The 26,316-nt window shown below is 43.5% G+C and overlaps 1 protein-coding gene across 1 annotated transcript in view; it reads right to left on the reverse strand.

Moving 5' to 3' along the window:
* The window catches only part of si:dkey-112m2.1 (transmembrane protein 132C), a 149,422-nt gene extending 130,409 nt beyond the window's left edge, over nt 1-19,013 (reverse strand). Inside the window, exons 1-2 of the mRNA XM_029651184.2 lie at nt 18,884-19,013; nt 15,549-16,464 (exon numbers count right to left, since the gene is read on the reverse strand). Of these exons, the coding sequence (XP_029507044.2) occupies nt 15,549-16,464; nt 18,884-19,013 (1,046 nt within the window). The remainder of the gene's footprint in view (nt 1-15,548; nt 16,465-18,883) is intronic.
* Nucleotides 19,014-26,316: the final 7,303 nt, after the last annotated feature.

Below are 26,316 nucleotides of genomic sequence, written 5' to 3' on the forward strand. Positions count from 1 at the left end.
AAACAACACTGATTTTAAAATGTGTGTCAATGTGGTATTTTTTCGCTTAGGATCACCAAACCATATTTGTGCAACTGTATGCCAATGGACTAAAAACTTCCCATGTTCATGCGCTTACAGGGTTTTAAAGACTATAGGCCAGCAAATCACCCAAATTAAGGACGTCCTATCATATCCTGGCAGCCAGATGCAGGATCCCTATGGTCGCTAGTTGCACAGCCCCTTCGTCTTTTAAACCAGAGGATGGGGAAAAACACACCATGCAGATGGCTCTGTTCCCATAAGTCCTCCCTGACCTGACGGTGGGTCCAGGGGGACCAGAATTAGTGATCATATGGAATCTGCTGGGCTAGGACGGATCATCCCAGAGTGATGCGATATTTGGACGGGAGCTGGAGGGGGACTAGTGGGATTATCACAAGATGTGCTCGGCCAGATTAGGGAGAGGACGTAAACCTGATGGAGAACGGGTTACAGATTAACACTGCTGGTCAGTCAGTCTAGACTCACCGCAACTCCAATAGGCTACAGAGAATAATAACACTTCTACTGTATACAATAGATTAGATACATCATACACGCTCAGATTAGATCCTTCTAACTGTCTTAGTCTCAATAAATACTATAGATTAATAAATTCCACTAACATTAGGGTGAGGTTGTATGTTTCTACTAGAGCCACATAAAACAAAGAATAAATAAATATGCAGTGAAATTAGTTGTTTTACAACAGTCACCATAATGTGAAGGTGATGGATCACTTTGATCTGACTTTGACAAATGTAATATTTGGTTCAGACATAACGCTACTGTTGATAATGCTAGACATACAGTACGTGACACGTTCACACATACACACATGCATGCATGCACTCAAGCACACACAAACAAAAACATGCACATTCATTATTGAAACATACCGCATGACATAAATATCTATGTTAGAACATCAGTCATACACTGAATCTGAATGCACTGCTTTATCGATTCTTTACCGAAACATCAGATTTTTCTGCCAGGACTTTAATTGAAAACTTGTGTCAAATGGAAAATGTACAGCACTGTCAAGAGCTAAACGAACAGCACACATGTCAAAGAGGTAGAACAAAACAATCAGAATTACCATACATATGTAAAACAATAATAATAATAATGTCATTTTTGCAACAATTCATCTTTGGCAATCACTGAAACAGTTTAATCAGAATCATTACAAATGGTTGATTATTCATTATGTCCTGTAATTAGATCATAAATGTTATGGATATACTAGGTGAGGCTTTTGAAGGAGATCACACGCTGGGGACAAATAGAAAAGCCAGCTAAGCCAGGACGGATGACGATTAAATATGAGTTTTCTAAATCGCAAACAGGGACCAGGGCCTGATGGGGATATGTATTCCTCTGCCAGGTCACTATAGAGAGAAATTCATCTGATTGATCCATTGTTGCATTTCACACATGTACAAGTGTGTATTAATACGGATATGTGAATTGGAAATGTGTTTTTTGCCCATTAGGTAAATGATGTGTGACGCCGATGTCTTATGTGGGTGTGAGTGAGTGAGAATTCCATGGGTATAACTCCTAATGCTGCTATGATCACAACTTTATCTTAGTTATTTTTTTACCATTTCTGATAGGGCAGAAGATGAAAGTTTAGGAACAAGTAGATGGAGATAACAATGGCAGAACCAGGGAAGTACCGGCTCAACGCACTTCAAAGTTCTCCACTTCTGTCCATATCCACCCAGCCCTACTCTTCTCTGTCTGCCTTGGGGGACAGAGTAATGACCAAGCTGACTTGCTGAGGTAGGCTAGTCATGCTGCATGTGTTCATAATTTCTGCTCTGCTCTCCTCTCCTCTGTTATTAGTTAATGCCTTAGTGGGACGTCAGGTAAATCAATTGGGGGCTGATCTTTAAAAGCTGACAGGTAAGCGAGCACATTATCCCTATTTGCACTTCATTGCGTGCACCGCTGGGCAGTGCTAAACACTCACAATCAGCAGACAGCACAGGACAGAGTCCCAGTCACAACATACACAGGTTCAGATGTACTGTAGGACAGGGACAAGCGAAAGAGGAGAATGGTGAGAGTAGTGGGAGAGGGAAAGAGGGAGAGAGTGGAGAGTGGAGGAAGACGGAGGGATGATTCAGAGGTTGAATAATTTACTTTGACAAAGGCCCAAAGGAAACCTGCGGGTGAGTTCTGATGGGTAATCTGCTTGACTTTGGAAAAATAGAGACGAGCACAAAATAAATTGCCAAACACATCCTTTCTGGTTTTTTAAATAATTTCTTCCTACAAAATTGCTCATGGGATTTTGCACCCATGGCACTTATGTTCGTTTCTTAAATTGCTCTGATTAGTTTGTGAAGGGGACCTGTTTTTATGAAAAAATATGAAATCAGATTGCATTGCGGAGCATGCAATCTACAAAATGTTACAGATGCTCCCTGCTTCCCTGCTGTATATCTCGTTCCTTCCATCTATCCCTCTGCTTGTGATTTTTACTCTCTCTCTCGCCACTCTCCCTCCCTCCATCTCTCTCTAGCTCTCTCTCGCCACTCTCCCTCCATCTCTCTCATAGCTCTCTCTCGCCACTCTCCCTCCATCTCTCTCTAGCTCTCTCTCGCCACTCTCCCTCCATCTCTCTCTAGCTCTCTTGCCACTCTCCCTCCATCTCTCTCTAGCTCTCTCTCGCCACTCTCCCTCCCTCCATCTCTCTCTAGCTCTCTCTCTCCACTCTCCCTCCATCTCTCTCTAGCTCCCTCTCGCCACTCTCCCTCCATCTCTCTCTAGCTCTCTCTCGCCACTCTCCCTCCCTCCATCTCTCTCTAGCTCTCTCTCGCCACTCTCCCTCCATCTCTCTCATAGCTCTCTCTCGCCACTCTCCCTCCATCTCTCTCTAGCTCTCTCTCGCCACTCTCCCTCCATCTCTCTCTAGCTCTCTTGCCACTCTCCCTCCATCTCTCTCTAGCTCTCTCTCGCCACTCTCCCTCCCTCCATCTCTCTCTAGCTCTCTCTCTCCACTCTCCCTCCATCTCTCTCTAGCTCTCTCTCGCCACTCTCCCTCCATCTCTCTCTAGCTCCCTCTCGCCACTCTCCCTCCATCTCTCTCTAGCTCTCTCTCGCCACTCTCCCTCCCTCCATCTCTCTCTAGCTCTCTCTCACCACTCTCCCTCCATCTCTCTCTAACTCTCTCTCGCCACTCTCCCTCCATCTCTCTCTAGCTCTCTCTCGCCACTCTCCCTCCATCTCTCTCTAGCTCTCTCTCGCCACTCTCCCTCCCTCCATCTCTCTCTAGCTCCCTCTCGCCACTCTCCCTCCATCTCTCTCTAGCTCTCTCTCGCCACTCTCCCTCCATCTCTCTCTAGCTCTCTCTCGCCACTCTCCCTCCCACCATCTCTCTCTAGCTCTCTCTCGCCACTCTCCCTCCCTCCATCTCTCTCTAGCTCCCTCTCGCCACTCTCCCTCCATCTCTCTCTAGCTCTCTCTCACCACTCTCCCTCCCTCCATCTCTCTCTAGCTCTCTCTCGCCACTCTCCCTCCCTCCATCTCTCTCTAGCTCTCTCTCGCCACTTTCCATCCATCTCTCTCTCTCTTCCTCTGCTCTCCCTCCAGCTCTCCTCATCCGAGGCCCGATTCTACCAAGCAAAACCGAATTTAATGATAACATCCCTAACAGTGAGTTAACTTCATTAATAAGCTTTTGATAAACCCAACACCTTTTACTGTCGGTTGAGTTAATAAACCACCATCTCTATTTGATACATAGCCTACTCTATCAAAAATGTGATGATGTTTAGGAGGTAAATCTGCTTAGAGCAATAACCATCACATTTGACTTGAAGAGGTATGGGTGTGAGTTTGAGTTATTGCTGAAGGTACATTGACAAACACATGCTGTACATGCAAATTGCACACAAATACAAAGGTTAGTTGTGTCATTCCACCTATTGGGTACTTTTTGAGTAGTCCAACTTGGTAAAAGGGGAGGCAAGTAGCCTGGCGGTTAAGAGTGTTGGGCCAATAACTGAAAGGTTGCTGGTTCGAATCCCCGAGCTTACTAGGTGAAAAATAATTCAATGTCCATTGAGCAAGGCACTTAACCCTAATTGTTCCAGTAAAATGTTTTTTTAAGTAGTTACACCTAATTTTAACATTCTATCATAATGAGCACATGTTCAACTTAATAAAATAAAAAATGCTTTCCCATCTTAAAAAATACTACATTAAGTGCCAAACAAAGTAACATGGTTGACTGTAACAGGGTTGATGATTCATCTTAAATCAGCCATAGATCCCCTTGTGACAGGGGGAATGGTAGCTTGTTGTGTACAACAGGGAGGGGCAATTGAAAGTCATTTCTAAAACACATTTTTTAATTATTAAACATTTCTGTCTATACATGGGTAACAGGGTTGGCGTGTTCTACTTGACCCACTCAGTCTTCCACCACAAAACACCAGAAAATGGCCAAAAAGATTAGAAGTGTCTCAACAGCTTTTACACTAGTTTGACTATAAGATGTTCAATGTTCAATTTGAAAACAAATATTTAAAATGGAAAAGTTTCAGCATAATATGTTATTAGGGTAAAGCGAGAGTTCAGGTCACGCAACAGGGTTGACATTAAAATTAGGGACAAAAATGAATCACTAATTACATTAAATAAATAATCATCCTCAGAAATGACTTTGTCAAAGCAACATAATAACTAGGGCTTTACAATGATGGTGAAAACCTGGAGAAATGTTGGGGTTAAGTGGGTTACCATTTTCCTAGAAGTCACAGAGGGACATGTCAAAATTATGAATTTTGACATTTTAGCAAGTCTTTATTCATATACAAAATCTGATTTATTGAATTTTCCATGTGGTCTATATTAAAGAGCACTTCATTTAATATAATATACTTATTGGTGCAATATTGGTGCCCAATTGTACTTAAAATATTATAGGGATGCAAAAGGCACTCATTTTGTGGATCGACCCAGTTCTGTTTACACACACAAACATACACACACACACACACAGCTCAAGACCCCAGCTCACCCATCTCCATGTAGGTCCTTACCTCTCTACAGTGGATTAGATGGCAGAAATATGGCATCCTGGGGGCGAATGGGCTGAATGTTTTAACGAGGCTGCAGCCCACTTTATTCCCTCCCATGTAGCAGTTATCTATCAGCTACTATGGCCATGCGGCCCTGAGCACAGCTTACACTTCACAGGTTATCCACCTCTGCCTCTGGATATTTACACTGATCCCTACGTTTACATTCCAGGTCCCCTAGGGCCATAATACAGGAGCACTGGGACAGGCCTTGCTATGTCTAATCCCTATGGTCCAGAATCAAACACTCGCCTCACAATGTTTGGACTGAGGGAGTTGGGAGTAAGAGTAGTGAGAACGCACACGCACACAAACACCCACAGACAAGTCCACAATGAATACACACACAGGTACCTTGCATGCGTGTGCGTGCGCACACACACACACACACACACACACACACACACACAGACACACACTGTGTCATAAGCCCTGCTCAGTTTGAGAGGTGTGCTCACAGGAGGGCCTCACAACTACAGAGCTAGGTGTCTGAGTAGAACCCAGGGGAGACACTGTCAGAGAAACAGACAGTGTTCCTAGAGTTCCTAGACATGAGAACCACTACAAAGACTCCGTTTTGGCATTTCCCTGTAAAAAGCCCCATGAGCACTAACATATGAAGTTCATAGGAGCACATCAAATTTGGTGTCAAATGAAAGTGTATATTTTTTTTTAGAATTTAAGGCATTTATAAATGTTTCAACCATTTTCCACCCTAAAAATGCAAAGGCAATGACAGACATAAAAGGGGTCTAAGAAAACATTCAGCATAGAACATCTATAACAGGAATTCATAGTAGTCACAAATCACAGTTGGTTCACATACTACTGTTCTCCCTTCCACTGGCATGCTGTTATGTTCAGCTCAATGTTCTCTTTCTCTCTCGTGGTAGTCAAAGCAAGAGTGTGAAAACACTCTGGACGAGCCCTCTCTCTCCCCATCTCTCTTCTTACTCTTCAGTTAGTGTCACCTCTCCCAGCGATTGCTGAAACATACCCATGAGGCCCCTATTTCCATTTCCGGTCCGCACCAACCAAATTTGGTCTTGTTTGGGGCGGAGCTCATTAGAATAATAGCCAAACATGCAAAGGAGGATATCAAATGTTCTATCTTTGTGTGCCTATTCAGCATATATCACCATGAAGAGAATGACATTCATAATTATGCATTTCTCTATAGTACAGACCAGGGACTCATGATGTCATTCTGTTACCATCATTCTGTTACCGGGTGTAAATCCATTTACTCCAGTTCAATAACCAAAAGAGATTTTTTTCTAACTAAAGGTGTCATATCATAGCTGATAGCCCATTTTTTTCTACAGACATCTTTGAATCTTAATTCATAGATATTTAACAAGGTTTTTGTTTTGAAAAATGTGGTCAGGGAGATTTTACCGACATTCTTTTACCAAACTTTACATCTGCACTGTTCATCGAGTAAATGTGTTTTTGTTCATGTTTCTGTGGAAATTGTTCAAAGTAGTCCATGTGCATAGAGTTGTACAGTTTGTTTAACTTTGCAATCAATGTATTTTATTTGGCATACTTTTAAAGTGAAAAATATGCATAATTCTGTTACCATGGAATTGCCCAATTATAAAACCTGCCTTCCAGTGTATCCACTCTAGAGAAACGCCTGGTTATACGCCTGAAAGGCCCAATATGGAGTTGGGTAGTGGGTAGATGGCTGGTGTGTGTTGGGTGTAGTTTGTAGTGTGTGTAGCTCTTATGTAGTAACTTAGTCCTGGGATGCTCGGTGTAGTTCTAAGCAGCTACTCCTGTGTTAGTTCTGTTTGATGATAAGGTTTCAGAAAGGGAATACTTGATTTTTCTCCCTCACGGGTACCCAACGGGTGACTGTGTGTGTGACCATGCCAAGTTCTTGGCATTAACCCTGGATTGGGGGGCTGGTGTGTGTGATAAAGGAGTTTGAGAGGGCTATATGAGGGCTGCTTTCTGAAGTTTCTGGTCGTGTGTGTGTGTGTTTGTGCGCAATGTGCACGTTTACAATGTGATTGTGTTTGTTCATGTGTGTCTTGTGTGTTATATGCATATATGTGTGTGTGTGTGTGTGTGTGTATTTATGTACAGTGTTGTTGACAAACAGGATCTGTGTTAAGGGATCCTGTGTATAGTGCTAACACTTCATCATCTATTCATGGGCCCAGGGGCAACTCTCAACCCTCTCCTCCTCTACAGTTAGGCCTCTTAGGGCAGCTGCTTTTACTGCATATGCTCCCGTCGAAATGCATCTGAGGGACTGGAGTTGATCCATGGGCGTATGGTAATGCGGCAGCATCCTGGATAGTAATTCATGTTCTAGTCATTATTTAAACTATGATATACTGTATTTCATACTTGACTTGAAAGACTCTCATATCATTAAATAGATGAAATGTGGATGTGACGATTGTCCTATGTTTGCCATCAAATAAAAGACATGCCTTATATTACAGATGGACAGCGGCCCACGGCCCCCCTTTTGTAGGCCCGCATATCAATTTCCAAAACAAAACAAAAATGTATTGTCTATATCTTTTTTTTTGTGAATGGGGGGTTAGAATAGTAGAACTTTAGCAGTTTTTCTCTTGTTATGTCAGTCACTGACAGTCACTCAATTAGCCATGTCAGATTGGAAAATTATTCTAGCCAGCTATCTATGCAAAATATTCTCTCTGCCCCAAAATGTGTAGAATTGCAGAAAACTTGCTTTAAAACTGCAAAAATGTATCTTCGCCCCATGACAGAATGTGTAGAATTGCAGAAAACGTGCTTTAAAACTGCAAAAATGTCTCTGCGCCCCATGACAAAATGTGTAGAATTGCAGGAAACGTGCTTTAAAACTGCAAAAATGTATCTTCGCCCCATGACAGAATGTGTAGAATTGCAGAAAACGTGCTTTAAAACTGCAAAAATGTCTCTGCGCCCCATGACAAAATGTGTAGAATTGCAGGAAAATAACACATTGGTTATGGAACCTTTTCTGAAAGCAGTTATTCATTGTATTTATGTGTAGTTAGCTGTGTTTTCTGTGCATGCATTCAGAATGATCACAAGTTACATGTATAATGTGAACAAGTGCAATGTGAAAGTAGATCAAAAGAAATGTAAACGATTACCTTGTATTCCTCGTTTATTGAAGAGGGATATCTGGCCATTTCCTGGTTGGAGGTTTCACCAGCAAACTTTTTATTTTATTCTGTTCTATTACTTTTTCTTTTTTTTTTACTTGACTGTGATAAGGTCTCGGGAAAAAAGAGCGTCCTGTCTGTTAAATTAAAAAAAGGCTTTGCCACTGCACAGCCATAGGCGTCTACAAGCAAGCGCCACTGCTGTGGTTACAGCCTTTTTAAAGATTGTGTTCCACAATATAAAATAACCAGTTGATATTACGGTTTCAAAAAATAAATCTTAAATGGCACAATTCATTTACTGAATATACAGTATTTGGGGCAATTTAGAAGTTATCTGTAATGGTTATGATAAATGAGGCATTGTTGCACACAGTTGGCTTATAGTCCTAGATAAATGTGCACATATTTTTCTGGTCCTTGTGTCCTCAAGTTCAATATAATTTATTGTGGCAGAATCTAAGAAAAATATGTGTTCTATTGATAAATATTGAAATCCCCTGTGAAGAGACTTGCAGCAAATGGTTTTAAAATCATTTGTAAATGTTTAATCATTTTTTTTTAAATGTGCCCCTACTTCCAGACAAAGTCAGGTGCCCATGCACACACACACACACACACACACACACACACACACACACACACACACACACACACACACACACACACACACACACACACACACACACACACACTCCTATGTTTGCTAATCATTAAGACCATAAAGATCATTTAAGACCACTGTAAATTCATGATCTGCTTGTCAGGCTAAAGCTTCCCAGTGGAATCGACTCATTGCCTCATTAGCAATCTAGAGTGGCTGCCATTGAAATAGGATTTGCATCCTATTCATGATGCAAATGAAAAACAATTTCCTCGCGAACAAATTAACACCATTTTCAAAAGATAAATAGCCCCAGCTGTTTTATAATTTTTACTAAACAATCATATTCATTTCCACAGGTTCCCCAAGGGACATACTAATGCATGCTAATGAGCATGCATTAGGTTATCAAAGGTAACTAGGAAATTCTTACACACCGGGGCATCGGATCCAGATAGTGTGTTGTTTTATAGTTAAATATGTATATTTTGCTGGCAAAGAATATTCTATCAGGCAGTTTTCAATTCAACAAGACATGTTATGCTATCCATAACAATTCATATCAGGGGTTAGGCTGATCTTTAACACTGGTCAGAGTAACACGTAATGTGTCTGTACTGTTGGATATAGGCCAGCGGATGGCTGAGAGATCACAGAGGAGAGAAAAGGTTGGAGTAAAGATGTTTTATCCTCCGTGTATTATTGTTAAAGGTCACTAAGATAGGCTTTGCCTCCATTTTTCATACTTATTGTATCTAGGTATTTTTTTTACTCTCCCTCTCCCCTCCCTCTCCCCTTCTTTCCTTCCCTCCCTCCCTCTTCCCTTTCTGTTGTGCATATCTCCCTCCATGTATTGAAATGAAGCGGGACCATGTGATGGAGGCATTATAGACCCCTAAACCTGATAAGCTGCCATCTCAGTTTACTCCATTCTTCCTCTGGAGCTGATGAATACAAGAGCCTGAAATAACAGTTTATCCACTGTGTGTCACTTCCTGCCTCCCTCTCCTCTTTCGTGAAGACTTCCTGTTTACTCCCACTCCACCACTTCTCTTCTGTGAACACTCCTACTGTGATGTGGTTCAAGGGCATTGTTGAGCCCACACTCGATAGAGGGTCCATCTAGTGTGATAGTGTGATGATGACACAGAGACAAGTGCCTCTTAGGCTACAGTACCAGTCACATGCTAGGGTCAGACTCTTTTCACCAGGCCCTTTAAACTTGTGAATTGCCTTGCAGACTTGGCTTGGAGGCTACTGAGACACAGAGTTGAAGAACCAAGTTTGACGTTCCCCAGACTTTGAAACCCTCTGGTCTTAGTGAAGAGTTGGTGTTGGGTGCTGAATTCATATCTGCTTCCTAGATCTGACTTTCTCTGGTGTGTTAGGTTTTGTATTTAATAATGTGTTTTTCTAAGAGACTGGTTGTACGGTAGACTGTTATGCAGTTAACAAGAAACAGTCATTATGCACATTTCAGGGTTCAGTCTTCATCGGCACACTCAATATCCTTGGTTTCTCAAATGATTGCATCGCCTGGTTCACCAACTACTTCTCTGATAGAGTTCAGTGTGTCAAATCGGAGGGCCTGTTGTCCGGGCCTCTGGCAGTCTCTATGGGGGTGCCACAGGGTTCAATTCTTGGGCCGACTCTCTTCTCTGTATACATCAATGATGTCGCTCTTGCTGCTGGTGAGTCTCTGATCCACCTCTACGCAGATGACACCATTCTGTATACTTCTAGCCCTTCTTTGGACACTGTGTTAACAACCCTCCAAACGAGCTTCAATGCCATACAACTCTCCTTCCATGGCCTCCAACTGCTCTTAAATACAAATAAAACTAAATGCATACTCTTCAACCGATCACTGCCTGCACCTACCTGCCCGTCCAGCATCACTACTCTGGACGGTTCTGATTTAGAATATGTGGAGAACTACAAATACCTAGTACCTAGGTGTCTGGTTAGATTGTAAACTCTCCTTCCAGACTCACATCAAACATCTCCAATCCAAAGTTAAATCTAGAATTGGCTTCCTATTTCACAACAAAGCATCGTTCACTCATGCTGTCAAACATACCCTCGTAAAAATGACCATCCCACCGATCCTCGACTTCAGCGATGTCATTTACAAAATAGCCTACAATACCCTACTCAATAAATTGGATGCAGTCTATCACAGTGCATCCGTTTTGTCACCAAAGCCCCATATACTACCCACCACTGCGACCTGTACGCTCTCGTTGGCTGGTCCTCGCTTCATACTCGTTGCCAAACCCACTGGCTCCAGGTCATCTACAAGACCCTCCTAGGTAAATTCGCCCCTTATCTCAGCTCACTGGTCACCATAGCAGCACCCACCTGTAGCACGCGCTCCAGCAGGTATATCTCTCTGGTCACCCCCAAAACCAATTCCTCATTTGGCCGCCTTTCCTTCCAGTTCTCTGCTGCCAATGACTGGAACAAACTACAAAAATCTCTGAAACTGGAAACACTTATCTCCCTCACTAGCTTTAAGCACCAGCTGTCAGAGCAGCTCACAGATTACTGCATCTGTACATAGCCCATTTATAATTTAGCCCAAACAACTACCTCTTCCCCTACTGTATTTATTTATTTATTTTGCTCCTTTGCACCCCATTATTTCTATCACTACTTTGCACATTCTTCCACTGCAAATCTACCATTCCTGTGTTTTACTTGCTATATTGTATTTACTTCGCCACCATGGCCTTTTTATGCCTGTACCTCTCTTATCTCACCTCATTAGCTCACATTGTATATAGACTTATTTTTCTACTGTATTATTGACTGTATGTTTGTTTTAATCCATGTGTAACTCTGTGTGGTTGTATGTGTCGAACTGCTTTGCTCTATCTTGGCCAGGTCGCAACTGTAAATGAGAACTTGTTCTCAACTTGCCTACCTGGTTAAATAAAGGTGAAATAAATCAATAAAATCAATAAATAAAATGCACAACAATATAGTCTGAACCAGAAACCAACAATATTGTCTACCAGAAACAACCGGCCAAAGACTCATTGAAAAGGAAACCTCATCCCGTCGCTATCTCCCTTTGCAACACTGAACAGCATGAGTGGAGGTGCACACGGAAGATTGGGAAAATGTTCCGCAACACTTGGAGGACAATGGAAGAGGAGTTTATATGCTAAATGACATATTTTAAAATCAACACTTTTCACTATCCTGGAATAGAAGCACTACAATATTCACTGTATTATTCAGGTAGTTCTCCATCTTTAGCCCTGGCCTGTGTGTCTCTGAGGTCTGAGCTGGTCAGTGTGGTCCGGCCTGATTGGTGGTCAGACATTGATCTGATATGATAAGCGTATGGTTTGGAGGGAAGCCCTCGTCAGCTTCTGGAGCTGCTGCCCCTGGATGGCTAAGCCTTGATCTGCCAAGGGGTGTGTGTATGCATATTTGTTCATGTGCATTTGCACATATTAGGTGTGTGTGTGTGCATGTGTGCGGTGTGTATGTGTATGTGTGCCAAACCCATGTGTGTATGTAGGTTGGGATCCTTGTCGTGTCCAATAATCCCAGAATCCTCTGATAACAGGAGTCCTCCCCTAGCAACCCTTCCCCCTTGCCTGTTCTCTAACCCCATCGCCTGCACATTGATGATTGTGTGGTCCGATCACGCCGCTCATAAACAGTTTAATCCTGTTAGTCTGAATTTGAGGAGCAGATAAGCCCTGGCTGAGAAACACATGTCCAAATAACCTGCCTAGACACACCGTACACTGGCTGACACACACACCGTACACTGGCTGACACACACACCGTACACTGGCTGACACACACACCGTACACTGGCTGACACACACACCGTACACTGGCTGACACACACACCGTACACTGGCTGAGAGGAACTCACTGTATAGTAGGCTAAATGGAACACCGACAGCACCAACTGAACTGCTGATTAGTGAGTTTTGGACTTAAGTTCATATATAGCAAACCGTGGGAATCATTATTCAAAACATATAACCTTGGAAAATATGAGCAGCATGACTGTAAAAAAGTTTAAGGAAAAACATGATTCACATTCCCTTGCTCTCTCTCCCTCACACACAAAGCACACACTGACAAGTGTATTAAAACAGGGATTCTCAAAGTGGGGTACTGAGGGGGACAGTGGCCAGATCTAAAAATATTTCAATATTCTTTATGAATATTACTAACAATCTACAATGTTTGTTCTTAACCCTGGACAGCATGGGCTTGGCATGCTCACAGGGATATTGGTATTTACAGTACTCCAACAATTATCAATTTTTTCAACTTTTTTTCAACTTTAACTTGTTTTTTTTGTAATTTCTGATACAACTGCAAAGTTTTCTCTCTGCCTCATGGCAAAATTGGTAAAATTGCAGGATATTAGATGGAAAACTGAAACCTTTTCTCTCCGATGCTAAGATGCGAGCCTTCCCAGAGCCTGAGACATGGTTCGTCCGACCATGCACTGCCAAACTCCAGTTGTGTTCTGATTATGAGGGGGTCCCTGATGAATTTGCTATCAGAAAAGGGCCTTGGCCCCAAAGGGTTTGAGAACCCCTGTATTAAAACACACACAGAGCAAATACTCTGGAAGTTCATTATATGTTGGGTGAGGAAAAGCAATGAGGCTTCTTGGCAGATTTCCTGTTCACCCAGGTTGACAAATTGGTATGGGCCCTTTGTCAGAGCTCCACCTTGAGCTCACTAGCGATTCTTTTCTGCTGTGATTACAATTTCAGGCATGAAAGTACACTATTGGAAATGCATATTTTCTTAAATCTCTATTTGCATGGCCCGTGGGATGTCTTCAGTCGCTTTGTCACTTTCTAATTAACGCTCAAAGCCCAATGAATCAATAACGAGCTTCCCTCTACTGCAGCACACTCAGTTCAAATGAACTATTCCTCCGCGTTGAACTGTTTCGATGTTAGACACATAAAACATGTCTTAATGAACACAGCAATAAATGGATGTGAATTGTTCAATATATTTATTTGTACAATCTAAATCATTTACACTGAGTGTACAAAACATTACAAACACCTGCTTTTCCATGACATAGACTGACCAGCTGAATTCAGGTGAAAGCTATGATCCCTTATCAATGTCACCTGTTAAATCCAAGGGGAGGAGACAGGTTAAAGAAGGATTTTTACGCCTTGAGACAATTGAGACATGGATTGTGTCTGTGTGCCATTCAGAGGGTGAATGGGTGAGACAACAGATATAACGTGTCTTTGAACAGGGTATGTTAGTAGTGCTAGGCGCACCGGTTTGAGTGTGTCAAGAACCACAATGCTGCTGGGTTTTTCAGGCTCAACAGTTTCCTGTGTGTATTAAGAATGATCCACCACCTGAAGGACTTCCAGCCAACTTGACACAACTATGGGAAGCATTGGATTCAACATAGGCCAGCATTTCTGTGGAACGCTTTTGACACCTTATAGTTCATACCCCGACAAATTTAGGCTGTTCTGAGGGCAAAAGGGGTTCAATCAGTATTAATGTTTTGTACACTCGGTGTATATTTTTTGTACAATTCTTAATGTTTAAACATGTTGTAATCATAAGATCTAGCTGTATGCATATAAAGCACATACATTTTCAGATGATCAAATTTATTTAAAATACTTGGTATGAGAAGGAGCAATGATTTCAGCAGCTGTGTTGCAGTATGTTCGACTATTTCCAATCACAAAGCAGATTAGTTGGGAGTAAAGAACCTCTGTAAGATTATCAGCCAGTGAATATCTTGCACAAGCATGACATTTAAAAACCAAAGAGTGTGAACTGTGAACATATTTGATGAATCACCATGAAACTCCATGGAGACGACAGACGAGAAAAAGCTCTCTGAGCCTTCTGGGTTCCAAGCAAACCCAAAGTGAAGACAGCATATATAATATTGCTCCAATATTGTATATTCTGTATGATGTCTATGTGTGTCTGTATTCTGTTTGTATATTGTCTATTGCTGACAGCACCTTCTCACTAAGGCAAATTCTGGGTTTGTGTAAATGTCCTTGGCGAGTAAAAGTCTGATTCTGATAAAATGTCCTTGTAATTGTAATGGAGAAAAAAAATGTTTTTGAATTGAATGGAACAGTTTATGCCTGATCTCCCTTGTAAAAGAGGTCTTCTGACCTCAAAGGATTGGCGGGTCTCCTGCGGGACGTTTGAGCTAATGTAGGCTAATGCGATTAGCATGAGGTTGTAAGTAACAAGAACATTTCCCAGGACATAGACATATCTGATATTAGCAGAAAGCTTCAATTGTTGTCATTTTAACTGCACTGTCCAATTTACCGTAGCTATTTTACAGTAGCTAATAATATCATGCTATTGTTTGAGGAGAGTGCACAGTGTTGAACATGAAAGTTATTAATAAACAAATTAGGCACATTTGGGTTGGTTTTTTCTTTGCATGATCTTTTACCAGATCTAATGTGTTATATTCTCCTACATTCATTTCACATTTACACAAACTTCAAAGTGTTTCCTTTTAAATGGTACCAAGAAAATGCATATCCTTCCTTCAGGGCCTGAGCTACAGGCAGTTTAGGCAAACATTTAAAAAAAAGGGGCCGATCCTTAAGAGGTTTTTAATGGTACTTCCTGGATAAAGGTTCAATCAAAATGCCTCACTGTGACTTAAGGAGGCCCACTCACCTGAGGGTGAAGATCTGTACAGGTGACAGGATGGAGAGAGCCAGGAAGGTGGAGACTATCTCCCTCTGTCTGATTGGTCTAGAGGGCACCATCACCACAAAGTTACTGTCCAGCCTCAGCTCCGGCATGGGCTGGAACAGACGCACGCTCCCAATGCGCTGCATGGGTGTGGGACCCGAGAAGTACCCCATGGGCCCCTGGTGCTCTGTGCGCATGGAACTGCCTTTCCTTGAGTCCTCTGAGCTGCACTCCCCAGTCTCCGTGGACTGTACCATGTAGTAGAGCTCCACGGGGGTGCCCTGGGGCTGCTCCGGAGATCTCTGCCTCCCTGGCCTCACGGTGGGGGGACTGAACCAGCTAGCCAGGGGCTCCAGTTCTGCCACACACATCCCCAGCTCCCCCTTCAGACGACACGTGCCCCGCACCTCCTGGGTCTCGTGGAAGGCAAACATCCTGACACAGGGCAGCCTGTGGATGGTGGTATAGTCATCCCAGTCCCTGCCTCCCACATAGAACAACACTTGCACCTTTGGCCAACTGGGGTGAATCCTCTCACTGATGATGAAGGTATGGACCTTCCAGTTGTAGGTGAAAAGGGATGGAGAAGAGGAGGAGGATGACAGGGAGGTAAAAGAGGGTCCGTTGAAGGGTCCGGGGCTCTGTAGGAGCTCCAGGGGGATGGGTTGCTGGGCAGACATGGGTCCATAGCTGGCGTTGATGAAGGGCATCTGGCGGGCCTCCTGGATGAAGAAGGGCTCAGTCCTGGCCTGCAGGCTGGAGTTCCTCATTAGGTCCTGGTTGGCTTCCTTTAGGAAGAAGGCTGCCTTGGCATTGAGTACCTGGTAGCTGACAGGCAGGTAGCCGGGCATGGGGCCGTACCTCTGTAGACCATCAAGAATCACCCTGCTGTCTGCCACTGAAGGAGAGAGGAGAGGAAAGGGGAGAGGTTAGCTATCTACCTGTTAACCTCTATAACAAAGGGCAAAGCAGAGAGACGGGAAAGTGAATGAAAAGGGGGATTTTTTATGGGAGTAGCAATTCAGGACCATGGACAGCGTACTAAACACTGAACATTGTGAACATACAGTCTCTTTATCACTATGCTTTTCTGGTCATACACATTGCTATTCCAATGTCTTAATAACAAATGATTTGCTACAACATGTTCATATGACATCTCCTTCATGCATTATTGCGCTACTTTTATGGAGGTGCATGTAAAAGAACTTGCAGTTAAACAGAGAGACTAAAAGACCATGGATTAGGAATCAAATCTGATCTACATTGATAGACTGTTTCTACTGATAGACACGGTTCCTTGTTTAATCCTACTTACTCACTCACTTAGTCAACTCAGTCACTCAGTCATTCAGTCAGTCACTCACTCTCCTCTTCTCTATCTGAACAGCTTGGTTCACATTCTCCACACACTACTCCTGTCTGGAGTCTGAACCAGACCCTGTTATCAACCCCGACACACCCAGCAGGTGCTCAACCCCCCCACCACCCCAACTCCTCCACCTCATCTCCACCTTCCCACTTCTGTCTCTCCCACTGATGTATGAAGAGCTGGAGACTGCTGAGACTGAAAACCGTTGTTTTCAAGGTAATCTGCTCACGTTCACATATGCCGATTCATGGACCGTCTATATCCGGGTCACATCCTGTTTACACAGACCAACATCACATGCACAATAGCACTCAGTGTGCACAGGGAGCAGCGCTAGCGGCGATTACTTTATCACGTCATCCAAAAGACTGGATGAATATAAAATTGGGTCTGAGCGATAATTATTTGAATAATTCAATGTTTTGTGCATAAAGCTAATGACTAAAGTGTCTTATTAGGAATTCTCTAATCTGACTTCTCTTTGTGGCCGTCTATGGAAATGGTCTTTCTGGGCCGGGCATTAGTAAACTGCAGTACCGAAGCAAGACTGTAGGAGCAGTCGAAAATTGGCTTCCAGACCGGAACCCTGGCCCCCAGACCGGAACCCTGGCCCCTTGGTCTCTCCCTTCACCATCAAGCTCCAGATATTTGGTCTGATGGAAGATTCTGAGAGAGGCCATTGATTTCCCGTTGTAGCCGAGCCGTGCGGCGGGAGCTGGGAGACACGGCAGTGATTTGTGACAGCCCATGGCAGCCTGGCAAAGTTCAGCCTGGAGGACCGGGCACCACAAGCTGTGGTCGGAATACTGAGGGCCATAAAGCACAATGTCTGTCTGTCTGTCTGTCTGTCTGTCTGTCTGTCTGTCTGTCTGTCTGTCTGTCTGTCTGTCTGTCTGTCTGTCTGTCTGTCTGTCTGTCTGTCTGTCTGTCTGTCTGTCTGTCTGTCTGTCTGTCAGAGTGGAACAGAGAGACTACAGGGGTATGAATGATGGTTGATACTCGAGTTTCAGTACATAAAAGTAGGCTACGACTACTGTGTGATGTTACACAAAGGCTGAGTATAGAGGGAGAGTAGGCAGATGCTTAGCCGTGATGTAGCATGCCTCACAGAGAGATAGAGACGTGTATCTGTCTCTCTCAGGGAGAGTTGGCTTACTGTTCTAGTTTTCACATACAGTTGTCCCGTGATAGAGACAGAGAATCTACTTTACAATCAAAGTGCTGTAATCACTTCCTAAATGTCAGCATGTTTTTCTTCATCTTCCAACGCTGACGTCCCTAAATGCAATAAGTAAAAGCTCCCCATTCACCTTGGGTTGGCACATACGTACATTTCCAGATTTTTTAATACAGTTTCTTCCAATGAAAACAGAGATGATTTGTGCAGACACTTGACCTTCTTGCCAAATCCTGCCTACTGTAAACAGCCCAGTGATCCGTGAATACAAGTTAATCCCAGAGGAAAGGGACTGAAGAGTATTTTTACATATTAAACAGGGAACTCTGCTTCACCAGCACTGGACATATGGGAGATGTTATCCATGCATGATTTAGGAGCCAAAACCCACAAGACTCAGTCACTCATGAATAATGAGTCCATACTGTACATATGCCATGGGATTCTCACTGACTGTTGGTATATACAGTAGGCTTCAAACAGCAATTTACCAATCACCATAATCTCACTACTATAGAAAACATACAGTATTATGCATGATTATCATGGTTGTTCAACGCTGTATCATACCATTACAGGTAATACCACACAAAAGTAGAAACAGTTAAATGTGTCTTCCGCTATAGCGAAAAGCTGCCACAACACTGCAAAATGTCAGTGGGTTAGGTTAAATGTGAGTGTGTTATATAGGCTAATTCCGTCTAAGTGCCCTAGCATGCCCAAGTATAATTCAGTGTAGTCTGACTGGGCAGGAGGCCTACATTTTACCGTAGGTTGAGTAAAGGCACCGAATGTGGATATCGTGTTTGTCTGACGATTGTTCATCGTACTGGGTTTTAGGGACCGCCCGGTACTGGGTTTTAGGGACCGCCTGCTGTAGACATCTGACTGACGACATTTTTCACGCGATTCTACATGTAAAAAGGGCGCGCGCTCAGTTCGCAAATTACATTGAGATGCTAAGTACCCTGGGCCAGCGAATGCTATTGGTGTGTCTGAGCTCTACAGGACTTAAGGATCGTAAAGGAGAGTAATCCTTGCTCCCTGTGTGGCTAATCTAGCTGTGCCTCTGCTGCGCCTCCACAGTCAAAGAGAGATGCCACAGCAGGATGGGGTGGAAAAGAGTGAGGAGAAAGGTGGAGCATGGATGAGAGGGAGAAAGACCATAATGCATTGCAATCTGTAGACAGGGAAAGACTGTGAAAGAACATCCTCAGCTCCCTCAGGATCAGTAAATGAAAGTGCATGGACTAGTTTATATAGTAACCAATAATCAATTACACAGGAATAGCCAAACCCATAGCCGTAATCGTATGATCAGTAGACCCCAACCCCAGCATCTGTTGTATTTGTTTTATATATGGCCTGACCTTACAAATAATTCATCAAACAAAATCCTCCTCGAAGTTGGGGAGGGGGGAGGGGTTATGAAGTTGGTGGGGTCTCTTCCTATGAGCTTTGGAAAGCCCAGCAGGGGGTGTGTTTTTCTCAAGCCTGCTTTACAAGCTGTATACCAGAAACACACCCACTGAATACAAAGTGAATATGAGACTATGCAGGGAAATATACACAAACAAAAATACGTATTATTCTGAGTCAAAGTAGAGGAATAGGATTATCGTACATACTTTACTGTCTGAGGGTGAATAACAAGCACTTTCAACATCAAATCAAACCACATTTTATTGGTCACATACACATATTTAGCAGATGTAATTACGGGTGTAGCGAAATGCTTGATAAAGGGTTGCTTTTTTAACACTAAATTCATTCAGTCTAAACAAGAATATTCAATATGCAGCTCCTAGATGCTTCATGTGTGTTTGAAACTACTCATTAGGAAAATTACAGCCATTTAGTCCTTTTTTACCATTTACCCAAAATATGTTTCCCCAGAAAAACATTTGTATTCAACCTCTGACACTTCCAGTTGAAAATGGTACATGAAGCACTTTGCAATCACTTGATGTGAGACTGGTCCACAAAGAACACATAAGTGCCCTGGAACACTTTAAAGGCATGTTAACACTAAGCCCCCAATCAAAACAAACAGAGACAGACAGCTAGGAGGTCTCAAAGGTACATTTACCCAGAATGCTACCTGACATTTCTCCCTCCATCCTCAAATTGTAGTCTGTTGTGCTATTGATAACCTGCTGTAATCCAAAATTACATTTGACAAAAGTGGTAAATCAAGATGTTCCGTATATCAACTTCCCACTGGGCACAAACTGGTTGAATCAATCTTATTTCAACATAATTTGTCGATGTATTGTGACGTGGAATCTATGTGGAAAATACATTGTATTTGAAAAAACAATGTAAACTCTTCAACCACAGGATTATGCCATCATGGTAACCAAACATAGACAAACCTTGTATAAAATGCTTACCTTTGAAACAATGTCAAATCTTCAATGTTTCCACTATCAGAAAAAAATAACAATAGGCTTGGCAGCACTTCCTACTGGTGAATGAATCTGTCTACAGATACCCTTTGGTCTCCCATCCAGGGTTTTAACCAAGGCCCGTCCATCTTAGCCTTCATATGTGTCACTGACTACTCCCAATGTGATATCATGAGTTGGTGTATAAATAAAAAATATCTGACAATGTATGTACTTTGTTGTACTTTAAAATGTTGGAAAGTGCAGTAATAACACATTTAGATGACAACTCAACCTAAAATGTGGAATTTTGGGGGGGATTCGAAAACAACAGGTCAGGGTTCATAGCCACAGGCAGAACAGCAGAAACGGGATCAGCAGCAGATATTTGAGGGTATCTAAACCCATCGAGCATGTCAAGTGACTCAGCTTTTTTTAAACAAGCAAAACAAAGTTTTCCTTGGTGTAGACTAAAGATAATACTAGTTGTTACCAGACCACAGAGTTTCTGCAGACAACAGCAATAGCTGACCACGAACTTGGACCGTCTACAGAGTAACTTTCTACACGTGCGAGACGCTACCTATGGTCATTTAGTCAGGACAAACAATCATCTTCAGTAAATGCTGACACAGACAGACACAGACCAGTGAAGGTGACAAAGCCACTGATGACTATAAGAGATGCACCTGGGGAGAGTGGATCCTGTAGCTGAGTCTCCAGCCCTCAGGGGTAGCCAGCCAGCCAGTCAGAATGCAGTTTGGGCTACAGTAATTAGAGTACCTTTAGGCTAGCTCACAATTATCTACTTGGCTAGAGCTGGTGTAGAGCTAGGCTAGAGCTTGGCTAGAGCTGGTGAAGAGCTGGTGAAGAGCTAGGTTAGAGCCGGGCTAGAGCTGGAGTAGAGACAGTGTAGAGCTGGAGTAGAGCTGGAGTAGAGCTAGGCAAGAGCTGGAGTAGAACTGGGATAGAGCTGGGGTAGAACTGAGATAGAGCTGGGGTAGAGCTGGCCTAGATCCGGGGTAGAGCTGAGGTAGAGCCAGGCTAGAGCTGGGGTAGAGCCGGGCTAGATCCGGGGTAGAGCTGGGGTAGAGCTGGGGTAGAGCTGGGGTAGAGCTGGGGTAGAGCCGGGTGGAGCTGGGCTAAAGCTGGGGTAGATCTGGGATAGAGCTGGGGTAGAGCTGGGATAGAGCTGGGATAGATCCGGGGTAGACCTGAGGTAGAGCCAGGCTAGAGCTGGGGTAGAGCCGGGGTAGAGCTGGGATAGAGCTGGGCTAGTGCTGGGGTAGAGCTGGGCTAGAGCTGGGGTAGAGCAGGGGTAGATCTGGGGTAGAGCTGGGGTAAAGCTGGGATAGAGCTGGAGTAAAGCCGGGCTAGAGCTGGGGTAGAGCTGGGGTAAAGCCGGGCTAGAGCTTGGGAACAGCTGGGGTAAAGCCAGGCTAGAGCTGGGGTAGAGCTGGGGTAAAGCCAGGCTAGAGTTTGGGTACAGCTGGGGTAAAGCCAGTCTAGAGCTGGGGTGAAGCCGGGCTAGAGCTGGGGAAAAGCTGGGATAGAGCTGTGGTAAAGCCAGGCTACAGCCGGGGTAGAGTTGGGGTAAAGCTGGACTAGAGCTGGGCTAGAGCTGGTGTAGAGCTAGGGTAGAGCTGGGCTAGAGCTGGGCTAGAACTGGTGTAGAGCTAGGGTAGAGCTGGGCTAGAGCTAGGGTAGAGCTAGGCTAGAGCTGGGCTAGAGCTGGAGCAGAGATAGGGTAGAGCTGGGCTAGAGCTGGTGTAGAGCTAGGCTAGAGCTGGGGTAGAGCTGGGCTAGAGCTGGTGTAGAGCTAGACTACATCCGGGGCAGAGCTGGGGTAAGGCTGGGGTAGAGCTCGGCTAAAATTGGGCTAGAGCTGGGCTAGATCCAGGGTAGAGCTGGGCTAGATCCGGGGTAGAGCTGGGATAGAGCTGAGCTAGAGCCGGGCTAGATCCGGTGTAGAGCTGGGGTAGAGCAGAGGGACATTCTGAAGTCTGGGGGTGTAATCGGATCACTTGTAGAGCCGGGCTGCACTTCATCTTTCATCGCCTTGCAACACATTAATAACCTATTGATACGTTAAATTATATTTCCCCCCTATTCTGTGAAAAATGTAGCAAAATAAGGCATAGTGACTGGCCAAGATGGATGAGGTAAGCCATATACAATATATATGTACAAAAGTACATTGACACCCATTTTTATTTGTCACGTGTCGAATACAACAGCTGTAGTAGACCTTACTGTGAAATGCTTACTTACAAGCCCTTAACCAACAACGCAGTTCAATAAATAGATTTGAGAAAATATTTACTAAATAAACTAAAGTAAAACTAAATAAAATAAAGTAACACAAGAAAATTACATAACAATAACAAGGCTATATACAGGGGGTACCAGCACAGAGTCAATGTGTGGGGGTACAGGTTAGTCAGAATAATTTGTAAAGTGTGTGGGTGGGGGGTTCAATGTAAATAGTCAGGGTGGCCACTTGATTAATTGTTCAGCAGTCTTATGGCTTCGGGGTAGAAGGTGTTAAGGAGACTTTTGGTCCTAGACTTGGTGCTCCGGTACCGATTGCCGTGCGGCAGCATAGAGAACAATCTATGACTTGGGTGACTGGAGTCTGACAATTTTTTGGGCCTTCCTCTGATGCCTCCTAGTATATAGGTCCTGGATGTCAGGAAGCTTGGCCCCAGTGATGTACTGGGCCGTACGCACTACCCACTGTAGCGCCTTACGGTCAGATGCTGATACCAGCCGGTGATGCCGATACCAGCAGTTGCCATACCAGCCGGTGATGCAACCGGTCAGGATACGGCTATTTCAGCCACAGCCATTGCTGACAGGTGTATAAAATCGAGCACACAGCCATGCAATCTCAACGTCAGCACAAGAACTGTTCGCCAGGAACTTCATGAAATGGATTTCCATGGTCAAGCCACCGCACACAAGCCTAAGATCACCATGTGCAATGCCAAGCATCGGCTGGAGTAGTGTAAAGCTTGCCGCCAATGGACTCTGGAGCAGTGGAAACGCGTTCTCTGGAGTGATGAATCACGTTTCCCCATCTTGCAATCCAATGGACGAATCTGAGTTTGGCGGATGGCAAGAAAAAAAAGCTACATGCTCCAATTCATATTGCCAACTGTAAAGTTTGGTGGAGGAGGAATAATGGTCCGGGACTGTTTTTCATGGTTCAGGCTAGGCCCCTTAGTTCCAGTGAATGGAAATATTAACGCTACAGCATACAATGACATTATAGATGATTCTGTGCTTCCAACTTAGTGGCAACAGTTTGGGGAAGGCCCTTTCCTCTTTCAGCATAAAAACACTCCCGTCCACAAAGCGAGGTCCATACAGAAATGGTTTGTCGAGATCAGTGTGGAAGAACTTGACTGGCCTGCACAGAGCCCTGACCTCAAACCCTTCAAACACATTTGGGATGAATTGGAATGCCAACTGCGAGACAGGCCTAATCGCCCAACATCAGTGCCTGACCTCACTTATGCTCTATGTTCCAACGTCTAGTGGAAAGCCTTCCCAGAAGAGTGGATGCTGTTATAGCAGCAAAGGGAGACCAACTCCATATTAATGCCCATGATTTTGGAATGAGAAGGTGTCCACATACTTTTGGTCATGTAGTGTATATTTTATAGACATCAGCAATACATCTTCCCTTATGCTTCCCCCCATTTTTGAATAGCTTTAAAAAGGCAACATATTCTCTCAGCCTCATTGCAAAATGTGTAGAATTGTAGGATATTAGCTTTAAAACAGGAAAATTTTCTCAGCCTCATGGCAAAATGTGTAGCATAGCATGAGATTAGCTATAAAACTGCAAATCATTTTTCTCTTTGCCCCATGGCAAAATGGCAGGAAGTTTGTTTTTTTCTTCCCAAAAAAGCATTCCTAAAAACATAATTTAAAATGGTGGTACGCCACTGGCCAGACGGTGTCTATCTGAGCATGTGCACTCTGGTCCTGATGAGTCTGTGAGGCGTGAGGGAGAGGAGACGTGTGAGGAATCATAAACCTTCTGTCAGAGGAACAGCTAGCCACAGACAGTCATCTCTCTCAGATGAATGAGCCTCCATTACATCGTAACACAACACATTCCTTACTGCCATACTGATCGTCATTATCTAGGATAGGTGATGAGGAATTTACAACAGAGACGTATCAAGGCCATTACTAAAAGTATTTAGATGCAACAATTCTAGTTCTAGTCATCAAATCTGTCTGTAGAATGTTTGTCAAATATATTTCAGAAGTCATATAATGTACATGAACAGGGGATAGTTAAGTTGGAAAAGCAGAAAAAATGAATTTAGAATGATTTAGAAAATATATTTAGTATCAAGGACATTACTTAAGGAAGTATTCACCTTAAATTCTTCACCTTCATCAAATGTGTGTAGAATTGAGAAAAAGCCTTTAGTCTAGGCCTACATGAAATGGAGTTGAATCTAGTTGTTTGTTGTTTTCTCCACAGTAAATTCACCACACCACAAGCAGCCCCAATTAGAGCACAGAGGTAATTGCTCTAAAGCAGGATGCTTCAATTTCTGCTTCCCTGGTTGGACATTATGCTTTTCAATGCTATAGGAATCTTTAAGAAACGCTAATGGAAAAAAAATACCAAGTTGGGCATTAGTCACGCATGGCTGGGGGAAACTCTTTCAGCATCTGCCTAGCTTCTCTTTATCTATGAGGAAGCAATTTTCTGCACTAAAGTTTGCAGGGAGACATCTCTCCCGGTGGGGTTACTGAGCAATGAACAGTGCTCTGGTAGTCGTGGCAGAGGAAAAAACAGAAGCTGTCCGCTTTAAGACACATTGGGGACCTGAATGGACTTTTTATGACACTTCAAACCTGTCCGTTGCCTGTAAACCTGATGCTGTGCATTGTATCGAGGGATCCAGGGAAGAGAATTGCAGTGGAGGCATCGACACTGCCTGTAGTCAGCCACCGTTTAGCCGAGATGAACTAGGGAGGACTGACTGACTCAAAGTGAAGTGGGACAAATATTCTGAGCTGAGCAATGCAGCAGTTTCCCTTCCTATAAGGGCAACAGAACAGCAATCCAAAGAGTTCAACATTAACTGGATGGTTCGGATTGTATCGTTTAGGGCCACAGATAGTGGAGAGAGCCAGGGAGCCAGTCTTCTTCCTATTTCCCATGTCAATGTGAAATTATCATCAGATTTCGCTGTTCTCTTGTAGTAAGCTGCCAGCATTCAAAGTGAGCGAAATAAATGTGGTGATGACAATGACAGATTACATGGTGCTTTGCTCAGACACGAGCCAGGCCCTGTGTCATAAATAACAGTGTCTGTTGACACATGGTAATCACATCCAAGTAAATCCATTTCAGGTGTAGACCCCGGCATGATGTTTCTTGGCAAAACTGGGAAATAAGATGCAGTGAATAAGGCTGGAATAATGCAATGGGTTGCAGGTGAGGAGGGTGAATAATATACCTGCATTTACAGGAAGGTTACGTTGAATGAGAGTAAATTGTACTTGAGAACAAAGTAGGGATTCCATGATTTCGAAGGATGCAACAACAGTATATGGCCTGACCAAGATTCCGCCAGGTCCATTATAACTGGAGCCAGGCAGAATGTACACAAGTGGAATATAAATAATACATACCTTTTGTAATGCATTCAAATCAAACTACAGACTGTTGGACCTCTGAAAAGCATTGTCACAACAACCTTGCAGATTCCATCTTACCCAAATCATAACAAACAAAAGGTCCTTCAGAAGAGCGTATTGTCAAATTCTCCCAGGAAGTGG

This window comes from Oncorhynchus nerka, linkage group LG4, assembly GCF_034236695.1.
Source record: "Oncorhynchus nerka isolate Pitt River linkage group LG4, Oner_Uvic_2.0, whole genome shotgun sequence".
Classification (NCBI taxonomy): domain Eukaryota; kingdom Metazoa; phylum Chordata; class Actinopteri; order Salmoniformes; family Salmonidae; genus Oncorhynchus; species Oncorhynchus nerka.